Source organism: Manis javanica, chromosome 12 (assembly GCF_040802235.1).
Source record: "Manis javanica isolate MJ-LG chromosome 12, MJ_LKY, whole genome shotgun sequence".
NCBI classification, from domain to species: domain Eukaryota; kingdom Metazoa; phylum Chordata; class Mammalia; order Pholidota; family Manidae; genus Manis; species Manis javanica.
In genome coordinates, this window is record NC_133167.1 from 68,035,524 (window position 1) to 68,057,738 (window position 22,215).

At 44.8% G+C, this 22,215-nt stretch overlaps 1 protein-coding gene across 14 annotated transcripts in view; it reads right to left on the minus strand.

Moving 5' to 3' along the window:
* Positions 1-22,215, minus strand: part of PSD3 (pleckstrin and Sec7 domain containing 3) — a 429,070-nt gene that overhangs the window by 278,772 nt on the left and 128,083 nt on the right. For 13 of the 14 annotated variants that reach the window (XM_073218761.1, XM_073218767.1, XM_073218762.1 and 10 more), the window contains 2 exons: positions 12,276-13,380; positions 9,270-9,647 (listed from right to left, as the gene is read on the minus strand). In XM_073218761.1, the coding sequence (XP_073074862.1) occupies positions 9,270-9,647; positions 12,276-13,380 (1,483 nt within the window). Of the gene's footprint in view, positions 1-954; positions 1,194-9,269; positions 9,648-12,275; positions 13,381-22,215 lie in introns of those variants that run through there. The other variant, XM_073218773.1, reaches the window with a different exon arrangement.

Genomic DNA, 22,215 nt, shown 5'->3' on the forward strand with positions numbered 1-22,215 from the left:
CATTCTCTTTGTCCTTTATCATTAAAGCTATGAAACAAAATGCCCAATTAGCTAACTGTTATACTGATGGACTACTTGAGACAAATAACATGGCAAAATACTAGAGATAGGAACTTAAAATTATGAGCTTAAGATCTCTAGTCGAGGCAAAAAGTACCGGTCTCCCCAGCACATGCACAAGCACACGGGGTGAAGTCAGTTCTCTGTCCCCTCAGGGCATTCAAGCTCCAGGCACTCCCAGGCTCCTGGCATCACATCCTTAAACCCAAGCACTCGAGAGTGGACAGAGTGGACGTCTCAGAAACACACTGGACTCCTTCCTTCCTATTGCTGACCCTCCTTCCTGTCCCGTGTGCATCTGCCTGCTAAATATGAAAAGAGACACCTGCCCAGGGAGGAACTGTGGAGCTGAAATGCCCTCAGGTCCCAGAAAAACTCCCAGTGCCTTTTTCTGTAGGTAACTGGCTAGCCCTTCAACCTCAGTGCCCAATTCTAAGACAAGTCCTGTGTCTATACCAGCAGCATGGCCAACTTTCCTTTAGAGCAGTGACACCCCAAATTAAGAATGGTGGCCTTAGGCGGCAGTCAGATTGCATCCTCCTAGATGTCCATGTTCAGAAGGGTGACCTTGCAGCACCCAGACAGAGTTCCACAAAAGGTGGCAGGAAGCACCCTCCAGGTTGGGGCACCACCGTGTGTTACCACCTCAGGGAGCAGCGCCTCCACTGAGGGAGGAATCTCATCGCCCAAGCCTCACAGACCCTGTCACAGATACAGTCTCTCCACCTTCATCCTCACTTAGGAAACAGTATCTACAAATTCTCATTCCCCCAGGTTTCTAAGACTTCCTTACAATGTTTTTCATCAGGAATAAATAAATCCAAGGGGTTTTTTGTAACTACAATCTCACACAATCCAGCCTGCCTAGGACCAATGTAACCGAAGGACAGTTACCTCTGCAGCCAAGGGTCTGCCCATGACGCTGGCAGGAACACAAAGAGCATTCCACCGTCCCATCTGCTTATCAAACCTTCATCTGCGGGGACCTTCCAGCACACTGCTCCAGCTGCAGCGGCCGTGAGCGCCAAGGGCCGCGCTCTGCCTCCACAGGGACATGCTCCTGAAGGCCATTAAGTCCCGGTGTCCGAGGGGTAAGAACTTGAAAGCAGTTGAAGGAATACCTCCCCCTCTGCCCAGCCTCTCCTCTCAACAGGCAGCTTCCCTCCAAGCGATCTGCTTTCAAAAATCCAGACCCTGTGAAGTCATACATGACTTCACAGACCTTACTTAACTCTTTAGAAACCAGACGGCAAGCTGGAGGCAGGGAGAAAGGGCCATGGTGGGTTTATCTGGAGAAAGGGCTGCTGCTTATGGAGGAAAGAGAAGTTTGTCCAACATTGTTTAAAGAAGAAGAAGAGAAAAAAAAGTAATTGCAGCATTGTTTTTCTTGAAGAGCGTTTTGGATAGTTTTTTAAGTACTGTTTGTAAAGACAGTACTTAACCATCATTTCCTCCAGCACGCACATTCCATCCCTAGAGGAATGACGGAAGTAGGCGACCAGATAGATCCGATTCGTGTATATCACATACAGTTCAGCTGCATTCACTCCACAACCTTAGGTGATATGTGTTTTTCTGTTTCCATGTCTACTTTTATTTCCTGGCTGTGAAAGAATTCACTTGTCCTGTTGTTCAAATCCAGCTTCAGACAACCAGAGCAGACAGGCGACACTCACTCTCAGCTGTTGGACACAGGCAGCAGCTGCCGTCCCTGCAGCTGAGACCTGGGACCCCAGGAGTCAGGCTGTGCGGCAGGACAGCCGCCAGACCACACCAGTGGATGACTGAGCCGCCTCCATGCCACAGCCGGGAGGGAGCCGCTCTCACTTCCTTTCCGCGCCCTTGCTTTTTTTCTTTGGGCTCCTGCTATTATTGGGAGATGGGAATTACAAGGCTCCGAAGGTAAAATACCTACAAATTACTTTATAAACAGAAGTAGATAAAACTGCATACTCCCAAAGAAAATGTAATATATGCCCTGTTGGGAATGCCTGGGTTCACCCAGAAAATGACTCTTACTGTCCAGCAATTTCACTGCTAAGTACAGACCTAGCCTAAAGAAAATTTCCCATATGTGCACAAGAAGCCACAAGTCAAATGTTCACTGCCATGCCATTCTTGATAACAAAAATACAGAACAGCCAAAACGTTCATAGGTAGGAAAATGGAAGAACAAGTTAGAACATATATTCACATAATAAACACTCTCCAGCAAATGAATGAATCAGGGCTTTATGAATCAGTTACAATGAGTTTGAGTTGAGCAAAAAAATCAAGTTAACAAAAGGAATCAATTCATCTGCAGTGTTCTAGTTCTTCAACTGGCTGGTGGGATCACAGGTGTGTATTATTTTCTACATTTTTTTTGGTACGTCTAAAATGTTTCAGAAGCTACAAAAAGTCATAAGGGCCACCTCTCTAAGTGCAGCAACATCTGTCCAATCCAGATTAGTTGAGGAGGAGGAAAAGAGATCAATTCCCCCGACTTCCACCTCTCAATTCCCCACATGCAAGCAGCGCCACTGATTCTGCCTCAGTTCCACTGTGTCCGGAAGTCCGCCTGCCCCGCCCAACCTCGTGCACACATGCACCTCACCCTCAAGCCCACCGCAAAGAGCAGCACTTCCAGCACGGCCTCCACCACACCGACGCTGGGGGAGCCTGGCCTCAGAGCCCTGCCGCCTGCCTCTCCAGGCTCTGAGCTGCCTGTGAGGTTACCCGCCTCCTTGAGGGAGACACCTGGCACCCAGGATAGAGTAGCTGCTTATCAAGCCCTTCATTCAACAAAAACTGAGCACCCAGTATGTGCTGAACCCCATGACAAAGGTTCTCTGGGAAGGTTACTGCCCAACAGGAGGGGCAGGCCATGCCTAAGTGTATTATTATATGATGGATCCTAAAACAGTTGTTAAATGAATGCTGAGCATAAATAATGAACTTTAATGATTTGGCTTCACAATAATTATTGGATACGTCTTATTTTCTTTACACTAAAGATTATGTATTACTGCTCTCGAGAGCAAATGTCACCTTCCTTGTGCCAAGGCAGAGCTGCGAAACAGAGTGATTCTGAAGACACTAGGGCAGACCCCCCACTGACGCTCCTCACCCTGATGGGCTCCAAGGCTGCGAGAAGAGTCATCACAGGCACGCACCTCCACTCAGACCAGGTGACGCTGAAGAAGCTTTCAAGAGTAGTTCAAGGGTGTAAACACTGTTAGCATGCTCAAGTGGCAGTGAATTATTACCCCTTCCTAGATAAGGAGGTTGAGGTTTAAAGGGATAGTTCACTGAGCCAAAGCTGTGTGACTTAACCCACTCTTCACCAAGAAACCATACTGTTTTCAGCAGGAAAACAGATCAACCCCTATTTCTAGAGTAGGAATGGGCACCCTGTGGCCACTGCACCAAAACTGACACTAGAAATCATTCCCAGGTCCACAGCCAAAGCTGCTCCCTTCCACAGACCTGTTAGACTGCTGCCTGCTGCTGGCACAATGACCTGTAATAGGCCTGCCACCTGAGAACATGGTTCCTTCTCAGCTTTCTCTGAACAGCTTCCAGTGCATCTCAAACTTTAAAGTGCCTGTGAATCACCTGGGAATTTGTTTAAATACACATATTATTTGAGTAGGTCAGGATGAGGTCTGCATTGCCCAAGGTGAGAGGTCGACAGCCTAGGCTGAACATCAGAATCACCTGGGAAGCTTTCAAACCATCACTGCACAGAGTCTCTGCTGGTGTAGTCTACCTGGGGGAGTCAGAATTTTTAAAAGCTCCCCATGCAACTCTAAAGTGCCATCAAGTTAGACAATCCTGGATGTGGGGAAAATAGAAGTTCTATGGCCAGGACCCTCACCTGCCCCTAAACTACTTGAAGATGTAACTGGCCTCCTGCTAGGCTACTGCTTCCACACCTGTAGGCAATGAGCTTTTATTGACCAAGTCACTGTATAGAGCTCTGCTGGGTGCTCTGGACGGAGGCAGAGAAGAGGTGGATTACGGACTTGCAGACTGCTGGATGCAGCCATGATTCTAGTGTTTTACCTACCACCTTAATAATAAAGCCAGTATAAACCCTTTTACCACAGGAATATTCCGTTGCCATTTCTCGGTCTCAAGATCATGCACCTTGTAGGAAACTGAGGCAGGATATGAATGCAGATATGACTGGCTCTGAAACCCTTTGAAGAACCGCCCCTCATCCTCGAGGAGGAACTCCTTTGTGATTAAAAAAAAAAATTCACAATTACAACTGCTTCGGGAAGCTGGAAAGAGGAAAATGAGAGCCTATTTCCTACAGAGCACGTGTTAAGAGTGTGAAAGGAAAGGGTTGAAGAGGTTACTGGAGCAACAGCAGCTCCACAGAAACCTGAGAGGCAGGAGGCTTCCCACTCCGGAGAGCGAACATGGGGAGCTTGGCAGCCAGCGGGCACTGCAGCCGCCTTGAAGGGCCAAACCTTCCCTCTGTCACCAGCTCAACTAACACCGGCTTAGCTTAAGCTCTTATTTTAATGTTTACACATCACATTAAAATGCCGGCAGGCTTTAAGCGGGGATGGCAAACAAATTTTTTAAATCACACTTCAAATTTCTGAGTTTATCCTGTGTCATGTGAATTTTTCCTAGACAGAAAGGTGAGAAAAAGCAGAGACTAGAAGGGATATTTCTAATTGCCAGCATTCCGTTTGAGGAGGGGGGGAAAAAAAAAAGCACCCCAAATCCCCAACTCCCCAGTTCGACCTGAAGCCCCCTCCTCAGGCGCATCAGCTGCACACAGATGTAACTCGCCTCGCCACCTGCCGCAAACCCAAGGCTTCTGAAAGAACCCCGAGGACGGTGAGACACAGTACAGACCTGTTAACATGAAAATGGCAGTTTCCAGAACAGTTTACAGATTTCAGAGAGCCAAAAGAGAAGCTCCTGCCATATGACTGTGTTTGGTATCTGTCTTTCCTATCTGTCCAAACCCAAGCTCAACAGAAATGGACAACATTCAGCACTGGACATACTGACAACACTGTGCCTGACAGTCTTGGGTCAGAACTCACTGACTGGAGGTGCAGTCATTGGATGATGGGCCGGCGAGGGAGAAGCACCCAGACACAAAGGCACCCACTGGAACATGTAGAGCTGTCCATCTCTAGTTATTCTTTCTAATTTTGGAGCCATGTGACTGGACTTCACACAGCATGGCTGGCCCCATCAGCCTGAGGGCTGGAGGCGGACCACGTGGGGAGGGGTGCTCCTTTTTGCTCCTTCATTAGGATATTGTCACATTCACAGGGCAAGTGAGCTACTTCCTGGCTGACCTGCAGCACCCTGGCCAGCGTTCGGTGTCAGTGAATTTAACTAGTCCTGTCCAGATCTCTCCTAGGCTGTTAAGAAGCTTTTCCATCTTAAAAAGAGGGATCTATTTGATATCACAAAGACATAGAATCCTTTAAAAGACAGATTCGAAGTATTTTCTTCTTTAAGTGATGAGAGTAACAGGGAAGAACAGTTGCCATCTGGGCTGACTCCAAGTCTGGCAGGTGCTCCTGAGTGAGGGACCTCACACTTGCTCAGGTGCTACAACACCCTCACCTTTCCACACCACTCCCACCTTTCTTTAGAGAAGTAACACAACAGAAAACAGCACTGTCCTGTGTTCAGAAGAAATCACCATCAAATATCACTGCTGAAATCATCTTTAATGACACATATTGAAATAGAAAATGATTTAGAACTATACCTGGGCAATGCCAAATATATTTTTGCTTAGAAACCAAAAATAAATGGGCTCTGGAGCCTGATTGCCCAGGTCAATTCCTGGGTGTGCCACTTGCCATCTGTGTGACTTGGAGCAAGTTACTCAACATCTCTATGCCTCAGTTTCCTGCTCTGGAAAATGAGAACACTAATAGTTCCTTTCTCTTAGCTTATTATGAAAATTAAGCACTACATGTTTACTACATAAATAAAACCTATGGGATGCCTATGATATAACACTGTGTTTGGAAACTATCTGATCTCCTATTTTGTACTGGCTGACAACTACCATTTTGTACATTAAAATGAGTAACTCAGTAGGGATGGGCTTACTTTTCCTGTTTCATGTCTTGCTAAAATCAAAGCAGCATCACAGGAAGGGGGCTCATTAGCCTGGTCTCCCTTTCCTTCATGATGTCCTCAGAGTGTACTTTATCCAAAGTGGTCAGACCCCCCGCCCCCATCACCAGCCCACCTTGGCCACCTACCGCAGGCCAGTGGGCGAAGACAGAATGCTAGGCACATGCAATTGTTGTATTTATCACTTTTCTTATGTAAATATCAAACCAGTATTAGCGAAGTTGGAAACTATTTCCCTTTCCTTGACTCCTACCCCATGGGCGCTGAGTGCCCGGCTGAGGGCTTGGGCTCCAGCCTGGGGCTCCTGAACAGGCTCAGGAGGTCGACTTCTGACCTCTGCGGAAGGATGGTCTAATGCAGAAAATTTTGAAAGCCTGCTCATTGATTCCTTTAAAACTTCATGAAGACAAGTTTATTAACAATTTGGTCAATTTTTTCTCAAACTGAGCACACACATCACCACCACCAACCAGCTCGACAACTAGCGGCTCCAACTGCTGGTATTCAGATGAGAATAAAGATGGGATCAGGCAGGTACCTGGAATAGGAGGTACCTGGTCTAGGAGCCAGGTAACCTGAATTCTGGCATAGGACCCGTCACCAGGTAAACCCATCTCGCCAAGCTGGGACTCAGATCCTTTATTGCAAAACAAGGTTATCTAAAGCCCCCTTCAACTTGGAAAACGTCATAATTCCTTAACCCCCAAGTCCTCTAGTGCTGCAAGTTCTCTACAGCACCAGGAGGCAGAGAGGATACAGAAAAAGGTAAGTCATTCCCATTTCTCTAAAAGTTAGGATCACTGAGCGTGCCCTATTTTTTATAACCCTAAATAGAGACATTTATCACAAAACAAAACCTCTACCTCTAACTGCTTATTAGCTTATGCCAACTCCAAGAACACAGAAGGGGTGCCCCAGTAGGTCCTCAGCAGCACCCAGAATGGGGATGGCCCCAGGAAGCAGCCGGGACAACACCAGAGAGGGTGGTAAGTCCAGCTGCTCATCTCTCAGATGCTTCTCACCCAGGCTAGACTCTGGCCTCGTCGCTGAGAAGATCTCGTGGTTTGACGGTGCAGGCGATGCAACTGAAACTTCACCTGGAGATGGCCTGAAGTATACTGTCCAAACCTGAGAGGCTAAAATACTCCAGTCTGGCCCAGTACTCTCCCTTAATTATCTAACTGCCCTACTAAGGGGGGCCTCTGTGCTGGCTCAGTGACGGTCTCCCTATTCTAAGTGAGCAGACTCTTCCAGCCATTACCCCCTGTTCTGACTCCCTGATGCAATGTTCATCTCCTGTTCTATGCACCCACCCTCCTTGTGGCTTCTGCAGCAAAGCCTCGAGGCCAAATGCCTCAGCTCACCAACTACTTTGGGTCTGTACTTCACTCACGGCAGAACATGGGAATTTCCATAAAATTACCCACATACCTGTGCTACAGCATTTTCCCACAATTTATACTTGTCAGAGAAATGGTGTAACAGAAGGACTAAAGTGGCACCATCCCTCTCGCGGAACCCTTGCTACCAGGGGTCCCACCTCAGAGCACCCTCCCTCTCAGGAACACCTTTTCTCAATGACACTTTCCCCTCAGGGGCAACCCCTCTCAGAGATACCAGAAGTCTAAACATGGGCTTAATTACCAATCAATTTGGATTCCCACTTTGGCTCAAGCTCCCATTTTGCACCGGCACCTGTGCTTGGGGCTGTAATCTGTGCCAACTTCAAATCTCACAGCCACACAGCATCCTGGATAGCATTAGCCTCATTCTGCAAATAATTAGAGTAGGTTTCAGAGAGACTAAGTGGTTTGCCCAAACACAGACCAGGCCTTCTGCTTTTGAGACTTGTGTTCTTTTCGTCATCTCACTGGACCCAAGACACCGCCGCCACCTGTGGTCGGCTCCACAGGAAAACGCAGTACAGGGTTAGGGAGTCAGGCTCTGGTGGGTCACCAGGGACTCAGAAACCCATGAGCTGGTTCTAGAAAATGCTTCAAACAGGAGAGTATCTCATCATAAAGGGAGATTTTCTGGAAATCTGTAATGTAAATACAGACTTTCTAAAAAGCACTGACTTTTCTCATACAGCTTTAAGGTAGTTATCCCCATTTAACCTCCCCTCCACCTCCCCCAACACACAACACACAGTGACATGGTTTAATTCAGGGAAAGTATGTCAAAGCTAAATTCATAAGCCATGAAGAAGTTCAGCATTCTGTGCCCATGATGGGGACACTTAGGGACAGGAAATGAGCCGAGGCTGATGAGCAAGAAGAAATGAAATGCTGGCTAACCCACAGACAGGGGGTCACTGAATGACAGCATGGCACATGCACCCTGGGGAACTCTCGCTTAATCCCCCAACAGGACTTCATCCTCCAGCGAAGAGACAGTGAGTGATCACAGCCTTGGCCATGCCCACCCAGCACCCACTGCATCAGAGCCTTCCCGCCCTTTCAGGAACAGGGCGCCAGCCAAGTGAAAGGACCTCGCAGGTCAAGGGCTGGGAAGACTTTGGGGGACCATCTAATCCAAAACCCTTACTGTACAAACAAGGGATCTCTGGCCTCCTCGAACGACCTGCTTCCCGTCGTCAGGCAACGTCAGTACCAGAATGAGAGCCAAGATCTCAGCATCTTCTCACAGGGCCATAATTACTCCTGTCAGAGATGATAGTGGCTAAAGGGCTAAAGTGACACCCTCCCTCTCAGGGACACCCTCCCACCAGGGATCCCACCTCAGAGACACCCCACCTCCCAGGGACACCCTCTTCTACATCTTTTACTCTTCTTCTACTGAGGCTACATCGCTGCAGCCCAGACCCACCCACCCCCTGTGAACATTCGCACAGGGTCCAGTTTGCATATGGTAATCCAGGAACACCACGAAATACGAGGCTCTTGCTTGCCCAATTCCCAAACCGCTGAAGAGTGCTCTGCCTGCCCCTAAAGTCCAGATGACTGTTTACTCACATCATTCACTTACATCCACAGAAACTGGCCAAATGCTTCTCAGATATATTCTACACATAGATTTCCCGAAGAGAAGATGCTACAAAAACCACCACTGTGAATTAATGAGAACGGGACAACTACCTTCCCCAAAACGCGATCTCCAGAGTGCCTCCGGAGTCACGCAGCCCGTTGGTGATCCCACTGGAATAGCCCATCACTATGCTGCCATCTGCTGAGACGCTCAGGACGTCCGGATGTCCTCCCGCTGGTGTCCTCTCGAGGAACTGGGTGCCTTCTTTAATGCGCTGCTGCATCATTGGAGTGAGGGGCATTTCAAAGCTAAAATAGCTATCAGGCTCAGAGTACAACGTCTCCAAGGACTCGGCACTGTAGTATAAAGAGGTGTTGTCCAGAATGGTTTCAAACTGGGAGCTGTACACATCAGTGGAGTCCTCCGTATACCCGGGCCCAAGAGTATCCTCGTCGCCTCCCTGAAAGGGCTCCTCTTCCTCAAGAGTCCTGGCAAGGAAATAAGAGTGAGGAATTCCCGTATTAGGCTAATTTTTTTCCTTTTTCCCCTTCAGCCATATAAAAAAGGGAGCACTCTATAGTGAGAACACTCATATTCACTGAACTTATGCCTTAATATATTTGGGAAGGAAGCTATCATAGAATCATAAACAGATTGAAAAAACTCCTAGCATACATGTGCCACACAACCCTCTAAAAATACTTTAACATAGTTTCAAACTAGTTTCCTAGTGTGTGAATACATCTGCTCCAATAAATATCTGAATAAAGCACTAAGTTCTCATTTTAGTCAACTAAACGCCACAAATTCAAACTAGTAACGTTACAGTCATACTTAATTTTTAACAGAAGCTGATAAATATATTGTGTAAACCTAGTGGAGTAAAAATACACTTAACTTTCATCATTTTATTAATATTTTCTGACTTGAGTAAGACCAAATGCCCTCAAGAGGTTGAACATGTTAGAGTCCAAGGGCTGCCCCCTCCTGACAATAAGAAAGCATTGCAGAGAGATCCCAGGTCCAAAACAACCACCTTAAGGTAAAAAGGCCAATGACATGCTTACTGCAAAGCTAAACAAAATAGTGAAAACTAGAAGCAACTTACAAGCTACTATAAAGGGGTGAGGCATTAGTTAATGAACATGCAGCGTTTTCCTCAAATATTAAAATTAGAATAACTAAGCAAAATGTAGAAACTCAGTAAGAGCAAGAGGTCAGGAGTTAGGAAAACCCAGAGCTGGATTATGGATGTACCAATTACCAGCTATGCCATTTTAGGCAACTTTCCTTAACCTCTCTGAACCTCAGATTCCTGTAAATGGGAATAAAAGAGAAGTAGGAATAAAACTTCCTCACAGATAATCCACATTCCAAAGTACTATCAGGATTCACATTCCACAACACAGCTGTCTGTGTCGTTTGAAATCACTGAAGGTCTACATGTACCAAACATTATCCTGGGTTTATGCCTCCTATCACTGCACATGGAATAAATGGAGAGTTCCTGTAGGAAGCTCTCCCTGCCTCTCCACACTCACGGCCTCCCACTCTCCCCAGCGCCTTATGCCTGGCCACACTGCTGGAGTTTCAAATCCTCAAACTTGCCTTAAGGCCTCTGCTCCTCCCAACACCAGGAGGTACATGCAGCTAGGCGATCCCGCGTAACTAGAGTGCCCCCTGAACACACCGTTCCCTCGGCCTGGAATGCCCCTCCTCCCCATTCTCTGCCTGGTGAACTCCGCTCACTCCTCCAGCTGAGGCTGAGTATCACTTCCCCAGGAGGGCCCTCCCGCGCTGCAAGCCGGGGAGGCCTCTCTCCTGCACTCAAGGTGTTCTTGCCGGTGCACGTCTCCTCCTTTCTTGGCACAGTCTGTGATCCTACAGTCACTAATGTGCCCGTACAGTCAATGCTGTCCCCAGCTCCTCAAGCCCCAGGAGGGCAGCGCCCATGGCCACATCGACTGAACATCCTTTATGCCCCCACCCAGCAGTGTCCAGGGCACAGCAGACAACTGAGAACCATCTGTGGAAGGACAGAAGGATGGAGGGAGGAAGGAATCATCTGCGTGGCAGTGGAAGTGCACATCCCGGTGGGGATACAATCACTGGGCCATGGGCCACATGACAAGGCCGCTTCTGAGGGAGGTCTGGAGACTTATGCATTGGGGGGTCGGGGAGAAAGGAGTGGAGGGGAGCAGGCGTGGCAGCCATCCTAAGGAGCATCAGGCAGGCGGGTCTGTTAGCTAACTGTAGAGGAAAGGCATTGCCTTACTCGGAAGGAACAGGAATACCCTTCCACCTTGACATACATGTTCTTCCATTTCAAGAATAAAACATGGCATCGTGAGGCCTGACAGGAGGAAAGATGTTACTAACCTTAACTGACAGTACACAACAAATGCCTTTGCGCAGCGGAGCACTGTACAGTCAGACTACGAGCAAAGGAAGTGAGGAAAGACAGGCTGCTTCTCTGCCTCTCCGGCGCTAAGCTGGCACGTGTGTCAGGACCCCAGGATATACCATGTGTGCCAGGGTCACTTATCAGGTCCATAATCAAACACACGCTGCTTGTGGGAAGCAGCCCCCACATGCATGTGCTGAACACCTGAATCATGGCATCTGCTTCTGATCCCCGAACCTCCTTTCTGAACCTGGAAAACGAAGCCCACCCAAACTGAGACCTCTGCGTCCATAGGTGACGTAGGCTGTGGGTCAGCTCTGGGGCTGCACCCAGAAAAAATGCCGAAGCTAGGGTGTAATGGCCACAGGACGTGTTGAGAGTCCAAGAGTTCTCATGTCATTAAAGGTCACTGTGGGGTATTTTAGTTGCCCTGATGCTGCAAACTTGAACCTGTCAAATTAACAAAATGTCAGAAATGGATTCACACAGTTTAGTGTTCAAGTCTCTCCATAAATCTGCTTCCCTGGCCTATGCCTACTGGGCAATTTTATAGCAACATTGTTTTGATACCTCAAAAACTTAGAAGGAATCTAGCTTACAGTACCCCCCTCCTGTCTACGATAAAAGGACCAGGAGGCTGAGTGGGGTTCTCGCAGCCAGCGTGAGAGAACAGTTTCCTGTCTGGCATGTGGGGTCCCAGATGGGAGCTCACCTTTCCCTGTCCCCCGCCAGCTCTGGCTTCCTAAGATGTTCTCTGTTTTCCCTTAGGAAGACTTCATCCTCTCCACTCTCAGCCACAGGCAAAGGGGACAGTGTCCCTGAGCTGGTGCCAGGCTTCTCTGAAGGCGCTCCCCAGGTTTCAGCCCGAACCCTCCCAGTTAAACCAGCCGAATGGCCCAGGCTGGCCGTGGGGGTGAGGCGGCTTGACTCCCGGGGAAATGCCCTGCTTCCAGGAGAGACTGTCCTGTCCAACGACGTCTCAAAATCCACAGGATGCCATGTCTCTCCTTTCTCCCCTCCTGCCCACAGTATTTGCACCCCTTGAAATTCCACGTGTTTGCCCCGGCCTGGGCGTCCTGTGGAGCTGCCTCGATCCCCTCCCCTGGGGGGCTCGCTCCCCAGATCAGACCTCCTCTCTCTTGAAAGCCCAGCGCTGCCTGCAGAGCTGAGGGTCACTGCTGGGCTCCTGGTGGAGGGCGCGGAGCCACCTGGCTCCTGCGCACAGAGGGCCCTTTTGCTCCCATTATTAGTTAACTGGGAAAGCTCTGCCTCAGTTTCCCCAGTTAACAAGACAGTCAGATCCTTCTGGATGCTCAAATAAAAATCTTCCTCAGTCGTCAGTGCAGCTGGAAGAGGTGTACCTGGTGGTTCTCCTTGGCCAGCAGGGAACAGTCTGTTGGCTCTCTGTGTTTTATGATGGGCAGTGTTCAGCTCTCTTTCCACCTGCTGAGCTGAAAAACTCAGCCCAGCATCTCTGCCCAGTACCTTGGTAGCCTGTGACGTTCCTGAAGCTATTCGGGACTCTGTGGCTTTCAGAGCCGAAATTAAAGCGTCAATGGGCTGTAAACTTTGTTCCTTGAGCTGACTCAGCGGGGGAGCCTCTCCAACATCTTTTGGTCCTCCTGTAACACTGTTGAGCCCAGCACAGTGGCCAGCAAGAAACTGGACCCCCTGTTGTCCCTGTGGGCAGCATGGTAGAGACTCGGCATCAAACTCCGGAGATGCTCTCAGACCTTCTCCACTTTCCTCCATGGTCCCATATTCCGGAAATTCATTTGTGACATTGGGTGGGAGTAAATTGCTTCCTCCATGATCACCTACAAACAGAACACAATGGACACATGACTTGTCTTGAGTAACAGGTTCAGATGGGTATTAATAGATAACCACACACATCAGACAGTCAGTAATCCTTATCTGGTTCTTTCACCGTCTCCTTCCCCCAACCCTGCACACATACTTCTCCTGAGCTTGCAGTGGTCCCTCCACTTGGCTCACCGAGTGTAACCACAAAGGCTGTGGCCTAGGAGGTGGCAACCTAATCACACACGCCATATTTCACCTGCTTCCGATTAAGTCCCTCACGTACAACTCAGTTGAGGCATATGCAAAAAGAGATAAAAATAGGGATCTGGTCACTTCACAAATACCACTCATGAAATAGCAATGAAAATATTTACACTGTAACAGCAAATAGCCATAGGATCCAGACAACAGTATCTGCGCAGTGAGATCTCTAAGATGGAGCCTCAGGAAACAGATACAACCTATTTCATCAGAAAAATTCTTTTTGGCCAGAAGCCTTCCCTTCACAGTTGGATTTCTGGGGGGGAACATCCCTAGAGAATAAGAAGGAAGTCAAAGTGGAATAGGAAATTTGGCATGTTGAGAAAAATACCTAGGATCTCAACTGCATAAAATTTAAATGATATCCTATGCAGAACCCAGTATATGAAGCAGCAGAAACAGTAATTAATACATATTTACTATATAGGATCAAATCTCAACATTTCCTTATTCAAATGGCAGAACAGTGAAGATGTTCTGATGAGACGATTACAAATGTAAACTGCGGTCGATGGGTTCACCTGTGTCAGCCCAGGCATCCGATTTCCTTCTGAGCTCAGTTTTGGCTATTCTGCATCAAGAAAATCCCCGTCCACACAAGAAATGTAGTATGACATATACTCACTCTGACAACTTTGTTAATAAGGACATTTGTTGTTTTTAAGGCACTGTGAGCTACAACCTTAGTAGGTAGTGAAATATTTAATAAATGTCTGAGTATGTACACTGAAATGACCACAGTGCGCAGGAGGGCATGTAGACACGAGTGAACACATGGTTTCCCACAATATGCACAATCTGAGAAAGAGTAATCCATCTGACAGTGTATACACTGTCTCTTATTACATTTTTTAAATAATTTGAAATATATTTTACTACTAAATTTGAGTTGAGTATTGATGAAATCCAAGAGGTACCTCTCTGTGACGGCCGTGTGGACAATACATTCCTAAGACAGAACTAAGGATGTGACCTGCTGGAATGTGAAGGGGAAGCAACTGGCCAAACCCTAACTGGAAAAGGAAGACAGTCAAAGCAATGAAGACCCTTATACCTAGGGGGATACATTGACATTTTTTTACTTTTTCAGTAAAGAACACAATAGAACTTTTAATTTTTTCCCCTTTTAAGATTCAGTGGTTTTTAACATATTCACAAAATTGTGCAACCATGACCACTATCTTATTCCAGAACATTTTCATCAGCCCCCCCGAAAACCCCATATCCCTTAACTGTGACTCCCCATTGCCTGTCTCCTCAGCCACTGGCAAGTAATAACTTACTTTCTATCTCTTTGGGTTTGTGTATTCTAAACACTTCATTAAAGTGGAATCACACAATATGTGGCATTTGGGGTCTGGCTTTTTTACTTAGCACTGAGCCATGTTTTCAAGGCTTATAGACACTGTGGCCCGTATCAGAACATCATCATTTTTACTGCCAAAGACTATTCCATAGTATGGCTATACCACAGGTTCTCTTCCCACTCATCAGGTGATAGACTTTTCTGCTGTTTCTACCATTTGGCTGTTAGGAATGAACGTTTGAAATTTTGTGTCTAGATTCATTTCTAATTCTCTTGGACACATACTTAAGAGTGAAATTTCTGAGTCATGCGGTAACTCTAATGTTTAATGTCTGAGAAACTGCCTGTTCATTTTCCAAAGCAACTGTCCATTTTACATTCCTACCAGCAGTGTGAGGGCCCCATTATTGTCCATCTCTTTCATCATGCCCATCCTCGTGGGTGTAAATGGTATCTTACTGTGGTTTGGGTCTGCATTTTCCTAGGGACCAATGGTATCAAGCAACTTGTCATGTGCTTATTGGCCATTTGTGTATCTGCCTTAGAGACAAATCTGTTCAGACCTTTTGCCTATTTTATAATTGGGTTACTTGTCTTTTTATGACTGAGTTGTAAGCATTCTTTATATATTCTGGAGAGAATTTCTTTATCAGATACATAACTTGCAAATATTTTCTCCCATTCTGTGTATTGTCTTTTCCTTTAGTTAATGGTGTCTTTTGAGGCACAGAAGTTTTTAATTTTGATAAAATCCAACTTATCTATTTTTTTTATTCTGTTGCCTGTGCTTTTGGTGCCATATGTTCAAACTATTATCTAATCCAAGGTCACAAGGATTTATTCCTATTTTTCTCCTAAGAGTTTTACAGTGTTAGCTATTATATTTAGGTCTTTGATCCTTTTTGAGTTAGATTGTGTATATGGTGTGAAGTACAGATCAAACTTCATTCTCTTGCAAGTGAAGAGTCACTTGTCACAGCATTATTTCTTGGAAAAAACTCTTCTTTCCCTCAGAACTGCTTTGATACCCTCATAGAAAACCAATGGACTATAAATATCGGGGTTTATTTCTGGACTCTCAATTCTATTTCATTAAGCTGGGATCCTAAGCTTGTTGCCAGAATAATACTGTCTTGATTAGGGTAGCTCTGCAGAAACTGCTAGTCCTCCTACTCTGTGCTTCCTTTTCCAGGTTGTTTTGACTACCATAGGCCCTTGAACTTCCCATATGAACTTTAGGATCAGCTTGTCAGACAGCTGAACTTTTGACAGGCACTGGGGTGAAACTAGAGTGCTGGCACCTTAACAATATTACTACTGTATGTCTTTTGATCTATGCCCATGTCTTTCCATTTACTTAATTTTCTTTAATTTCTTTTAACAATTTTCAGTTTTTTCTTTCTTTGTACTGTTTTGTCTCCTTCACATTTTTAATAGTTTTTATAACTTTTATGAATTATATTTACACATTTTATCATTTTTATAGTTTTAAACATACAAGTTTTACATTACTTGTGTTAAATTTATTCCCCTAAGCATTTTATTCTTTTTGATACTATTGTAAGTAGAATTGCTTTTTAAATTTCATTTTCACATTATGCGTTGTTGGCATACAGAAATAGAATTGGCTACTGCAACCTTCTGAATATATTATTAGTTCTAATAGAATTTTTTGAGTACTCTTTAGAATTTCCTTTACACAAGACCATGTCATCTGGAATATAGTTTTATTCTTCTTGCCTAAACTGCCCTGGCTAGAACCTCCAGGACTGTGTTGAGTATAGGTGCTAAGATCAGACACCCTTGTCTCATTCCTGATGTTAGGAGAGAGCTTTCAGCCTTTCTGCTGAATACAGTGTTATCTGTGGGTTTGCACAGATCCCTTCTACTCCTAGTTTGTCAAATGCTTTTATAATGAAAGGGTGTCCAATATTGTCAAATGCTTTTTCTCTACTGATTGCTCATGTGAGTTTTGTCTTTTATTCTAGTAACATGGTGTATTACATTAATTGATTTTTATATACTGAACCAATCCCACATCCCCAGAATAAATCCTACTTGGTCATAGTACATAATCCTTTTTATATGTCATGAAGTGCAGCTTTCTAGTATTTTAGCATTTACATGCATAAGCAATATTGGTCAATACAGTATTATCTTTTTCTGGTTTTGGCATTAGGGTAATGCTGGCTTCACAAAATGGATTGGAAAGTATTCTATATTGGCATTTGTTTACACATTTGACACTTTTTTTTAACATTTTTAACATTTTACACTTTTTTATGTTTTTAACAGTTTCATCTCCATTTATTACCCAAGGAACATTCATTTTTCAGCACTTCAAAACTATAAATTCATTATTAATGTGAAATGAAAGAGAAAAAAGTGAGTAATCCAAAAAGATGTCTTTCTTTGTAGCCAAAGAGCTTAAAGGGGTTAGAGAAGTACTCAGTCCACAGTGGGAAATATTTCCTTTAGACTTTATAGTGCTTTTCATTATTTCTCTAACTTAAAGCATACCTTTACAAAAAATTAGAGGATCATATGAATATGAAATCTGAAAGGATGAAAAGGAATCTGAAAATCCACTCAGCCACCTAACACACTTAGGTGAGAAAACAGGCTAAAAAAAATGATGGACTCGCCAACACAGCATGACAAATGCACATCAGAGCCCATCTGTCCTGCCTCTGCGATGCTCACCTCCCTCCCTGCCCTCCACCTTTATTGCTAGCGAGGAGCCCCAGCATGTGATCTTCAATCTGTTCCCTGAAATCTAAGAAATCTGAAATGGTTATATCATGTCCAGCCTCACTTCACTTCATGTGCAATAATCTTTCTAAAACAAACATTTCTGTTGCGGTTTGTAGTCCCACATAGCCTACAAAATGCAGTCCAAACTCCTCCATCTAGAAGTTAGCATGGTAATCCCGTCCCAATCTACTCTCTTTTTCCATGGCTCCCCTCCAAATATACTATCCCCACCGCTTCTCTAGCTGGAGGAGTGCGGTACATGGAAGGCTGGAAAGGCTCCCTCTGATGTATAGTGGAAATAGCTACCTCTACACACACTCTGACCTTTGTACTTCTTTCCCTTGTTTGACCTCTTTTCTCCCTATGACATACTTTCTCTTCCCATCTCTACAATTAGATTATTTTCATCTTTGAAGACCTAACTCAAATCTCTCTCCTTCATCACCAGCTCTTGCTAGAAGTCACCTCTCCTCCTCACAAATGTCAAGAGAATTTTGGCTGTATACTACATACAGCACAAACATATGAAATGCATACATGATGTGAGCACATCTTCTGAAGCTTCAAAAGGCTGCATTAAAGCCTCTCATCAAGTGATTTAACAAAACTGTTCACAATGACCATTGAAGCCAAATGTGTATTTCATACCAAAACATTATATTGAAATCCATTTAAAAAGGGAAGGCCTTTAACCCTTATCATTTAGGAGCTCACTTTGTTCTAACAGTTTAAATTGCCGTCCATGAAACAATCCCTCACATAAACACTGGTATCCTGGCCCAAAGGGAATGGCCACAAGGAATTCAAGGAAAGGGACTGCAAAGAAATCAATTCATCTCTCCATCCCACCTGGCATGCTTTTCATTACAATGTTCTTCATAAAGGACTCAGCAAACTGTGGGCAAACGCTTGTGATGTTGATATGACTACCCAGAAACTGATGTAAGTGATAAAAGGGAGAAGGTAAAAGCCACGCCTGTGCGACAGCTCAGCAACCCCGAGCAGCCCTCCTGCACCAGGTCTGCCGTCTACTAAGCACCATTCCTAACACACTTCACTTACTTTTTAACTAAAGAAGGACAGACGTGGACCAGGGGAAATCAATGTTCTGCAAGGCTAAATGGCTTAACCAAAGTAAATGAAATGATACTCAATTTTAAAGCATTGTATGAGAATTGAAGTCAGAACTAATTCCTGGTCTTCTGTGTCTCAGGAGTAAATTCCTGGGAAAAACTAAGAGGCCTCCAAGTTGTCTGACTTTCATTTCTCACAGCAGTGAAGTTACCAAACATAAGAATGAAAATCCTTTCTGGCTGTAGCCTCTGGGTAGAGACAGCCCTACACACCCTGTGGCTCTTGGGCAGAAAGGGCACTGCAGGCCGCACACCACAAAAACCTTTCCTCTCACGGAAGGCTCTCCGTTGTGGGAGCACAAGAGCAGTTTACTTTCACTGTCTGCCTTTGTCACCACAGGAACTGTCTTTAACAACAAACAAAACTTCATGAAATATTAACCCTGACCTTTTATGTCGAATTTCAGATTTATTTCTTATGTTTAAAAAATGGGACTATTTATGTTCAGATAATTTTTTTTAAAGACCAAATTATCCTTTTACTTTAAGATTTTTTTCTGCTCCCTTTTAAAACTAAGCCATGCATACTTCCCAGGAAATGCCTGTCATTTCCAAAATTCACTCCCTCAATTCAGCAAACATTTATTTATTAATTACCTGTTATGTCCTGAACACAGGAGACTCAAACCTGAATATGCCGAAGCATGAGAAGTGTGTGTGAAATGTCAGAAAGCCCCCCTCAGCTAGCACATGAAGGCTGCACAGGGAGAAATACAAGTGTCAGCACACTCGGGAGGAGCAGTGCAGGCTACTGGCAACAGGACTGGTGACATGGTGTTGCCTGAGCCAGGACAAAGGCAGAAGGGATGGCATGGGACAAAGGTGCGTGAACTGCGACACGTCCCACTCCAGCCAGTGTCTGTACCCATCGGCACCCTGGCCCTCTGTCCACCCCTCTCCAACACCAACATGCTTCCACGCAGCCATGGCTCAGTCAACCACTGTGGGCTCATACTTGATTTGTTCAAGCTTTTCCTTTGTCTTTTGTTAGTCTATATTTATTACTAATGCAAGGATCCAACTGAAAACTGAAATAGCTATTTCTCTGCCAGAAAGTCTTAACTGTTAGTCCTGCCCAAATTTGGTCTCATATCTGTGACAAAGGGATTTATTTGCTAAGTATAAAAAAAGACTTTAGCACTTACCTAAATATAAACTACATGCTAGTAGAATCTGAATTAATAAGAGTTCATAGCTTTTCTACATTTATCTATCCCCTTAAAGGAATGAAAATGTAGTGTAAAATGTGTGGGAGGGTAGGGGTAGGGTGAAGAGTTTTCAACATCTGCAAAATGTATACACTTTGGGGTGTCTATTTATATCCCTCAGGAATCTCCTTCTCTAACAGGCATCTCATCTGCCCCTTTGTGCATCTGATCAGATTCCTAACAAATTGCTCAATGTTGTATAGTAAAGACGGTTTTCCTGTGATGAACTAAACCCACTGATTTTTTTAAAAGAACTTTTTTTAATTTAATATACTGAGAAAGAAATGGGATACTTTTGAAGGCTAACAAGATCAATCTCAGGAGTGCTTTAGGTTGTATGTTAAATAGGCATCCACTTCTGGAACACAAGGACAGGATTATTCTAAAATGAAATGGAGTAGAAAAAAATTTTCTTCTGTATAAAACTAAAAACTTCTACACAACAAAGAAAATCATCAATAAAATGTAAAGGCAACCTAGTGATGGGAGAAAATATTTAAAAATCATATATCTGGTAAGTGGTTAATATCCAAAATGTATAAAGAATTTCTACAACTCAGTAGCAAAAAAAACCAAACAGTCCAATTAAAAAATGGGCAGAATATCTGAATTACATTCTTACATCCTGAAGGCCCAGAACAACAAACAGTACCTAACAAAATGGGTGTATTTATTTGTTCAATCCATGAATAAAAGAATAATGTCCTATAACCAACAGGACAACACTTAATTAAACCTCAAAGGAAATGCAAAAAGAAACCCACCAAGCACGAGCAAAATACTACATGTCAGTGACAGCCAAGTTCTATTTGAGCACAGGCTCAAATAGATGCTGGAAACCTGAGGTTCTTCTGAACTTTAGAGTGAGCTCATTCTTCCAGTTGCTCAGACAAGCTTACTGTGCACTAGGGAGGTGCTGAGCCCTGGAAACAGAGCAACAAACAAAACCAATACGGTGCTTGCCGTCATGCAATCCATCAACTCCATGTGTGTACACTTGTCTCTTACAAGTTCAGGCAGTGGTAGAGGTAAGTGGAGACAATGTTGGCCAGAGTTCTAGAACTCAGCATGATCCTATACAGGCTATTTACATTAAGCATTAATTTCTCAATTGGTTGTACTACTATCTAAACACTATGCTGTCCAGTATGGTAGCCATGGCCACATATAGCTATTAAAATTAAATAAGCTGAAAGTCCAGTGCTCAAAACCATATGCAGCTAGTGGCTACTACCCCACCCCACACAGATACACAACACTCCTCCAAGTTCATGGGGAACACTATTTGAAAGTGCTGCCCCACTCAAAGCATGGCCTTGGAAGGCCTTGGAAAGCCGCACAGGAGTCGGCTAGGACCTTGTTGGAAATGCACCCTCAGGCGCCACACCAGGGACCCTAATGGATTCTCTATTTCTAAGAAGAGCCCCAGGTGATTTGCACACACGGGAAAGTATGAGAAGTGCTTCTTCAGATAAAGACAACATCTAGAAGTTGCTGTTTCAATCTACCTTTAAATGGCTACTTTTTATTCTAAAAGAAAGCCTCAAGAGCTCCCCGTCCCACCTGACAGTGCACCTGTTCACAGACAACAGATACAGTAGGCCCACCTCCCATTCCCACCAAAGAAAAGGCTTGCTCGCCCTGGTTTGGGTTCATCCTCCAATCAACAAAGGAAGGGAATCACCGCACCCAGATGGGACCTCATCTTTATTTCACAGCAAATAGTAAATTTATCTCACAGGGGATGGCCAATGACACTACAATTTTGCAAAAAGAACCACAAGAGCCTCAAATGCATGCCAGTGCCAACTTGTGCAAGCACCCATCCGTCAGTGTCCGCACATGCATGTATAGAGCCTCACACAGCTTCGTGGAGGGCCAAGACAAAGGCAAGGTCTTCGGTTTTAAAAACTAGATTATTTTCCCAGACTTTTAATGTTCATGTCATTGTATATATTACTTGTAAAATAAAAAAGCATGTGCAAACTCACTCAGATGGGGCACTTTGTGATCAACAATCTATTTTCTATGGGTACGATTCAACAGATCTTTCAGTCTTTTATAAGAAATCACGGCGATTCAAGATGGCGGCATGAGAGGCAAGATGGAGAATTCCTCCCAAAACCACATATACTGTGAAAATATGGCTAATACAACTAGCCCTAAAACAGCAACAGGAAAGAA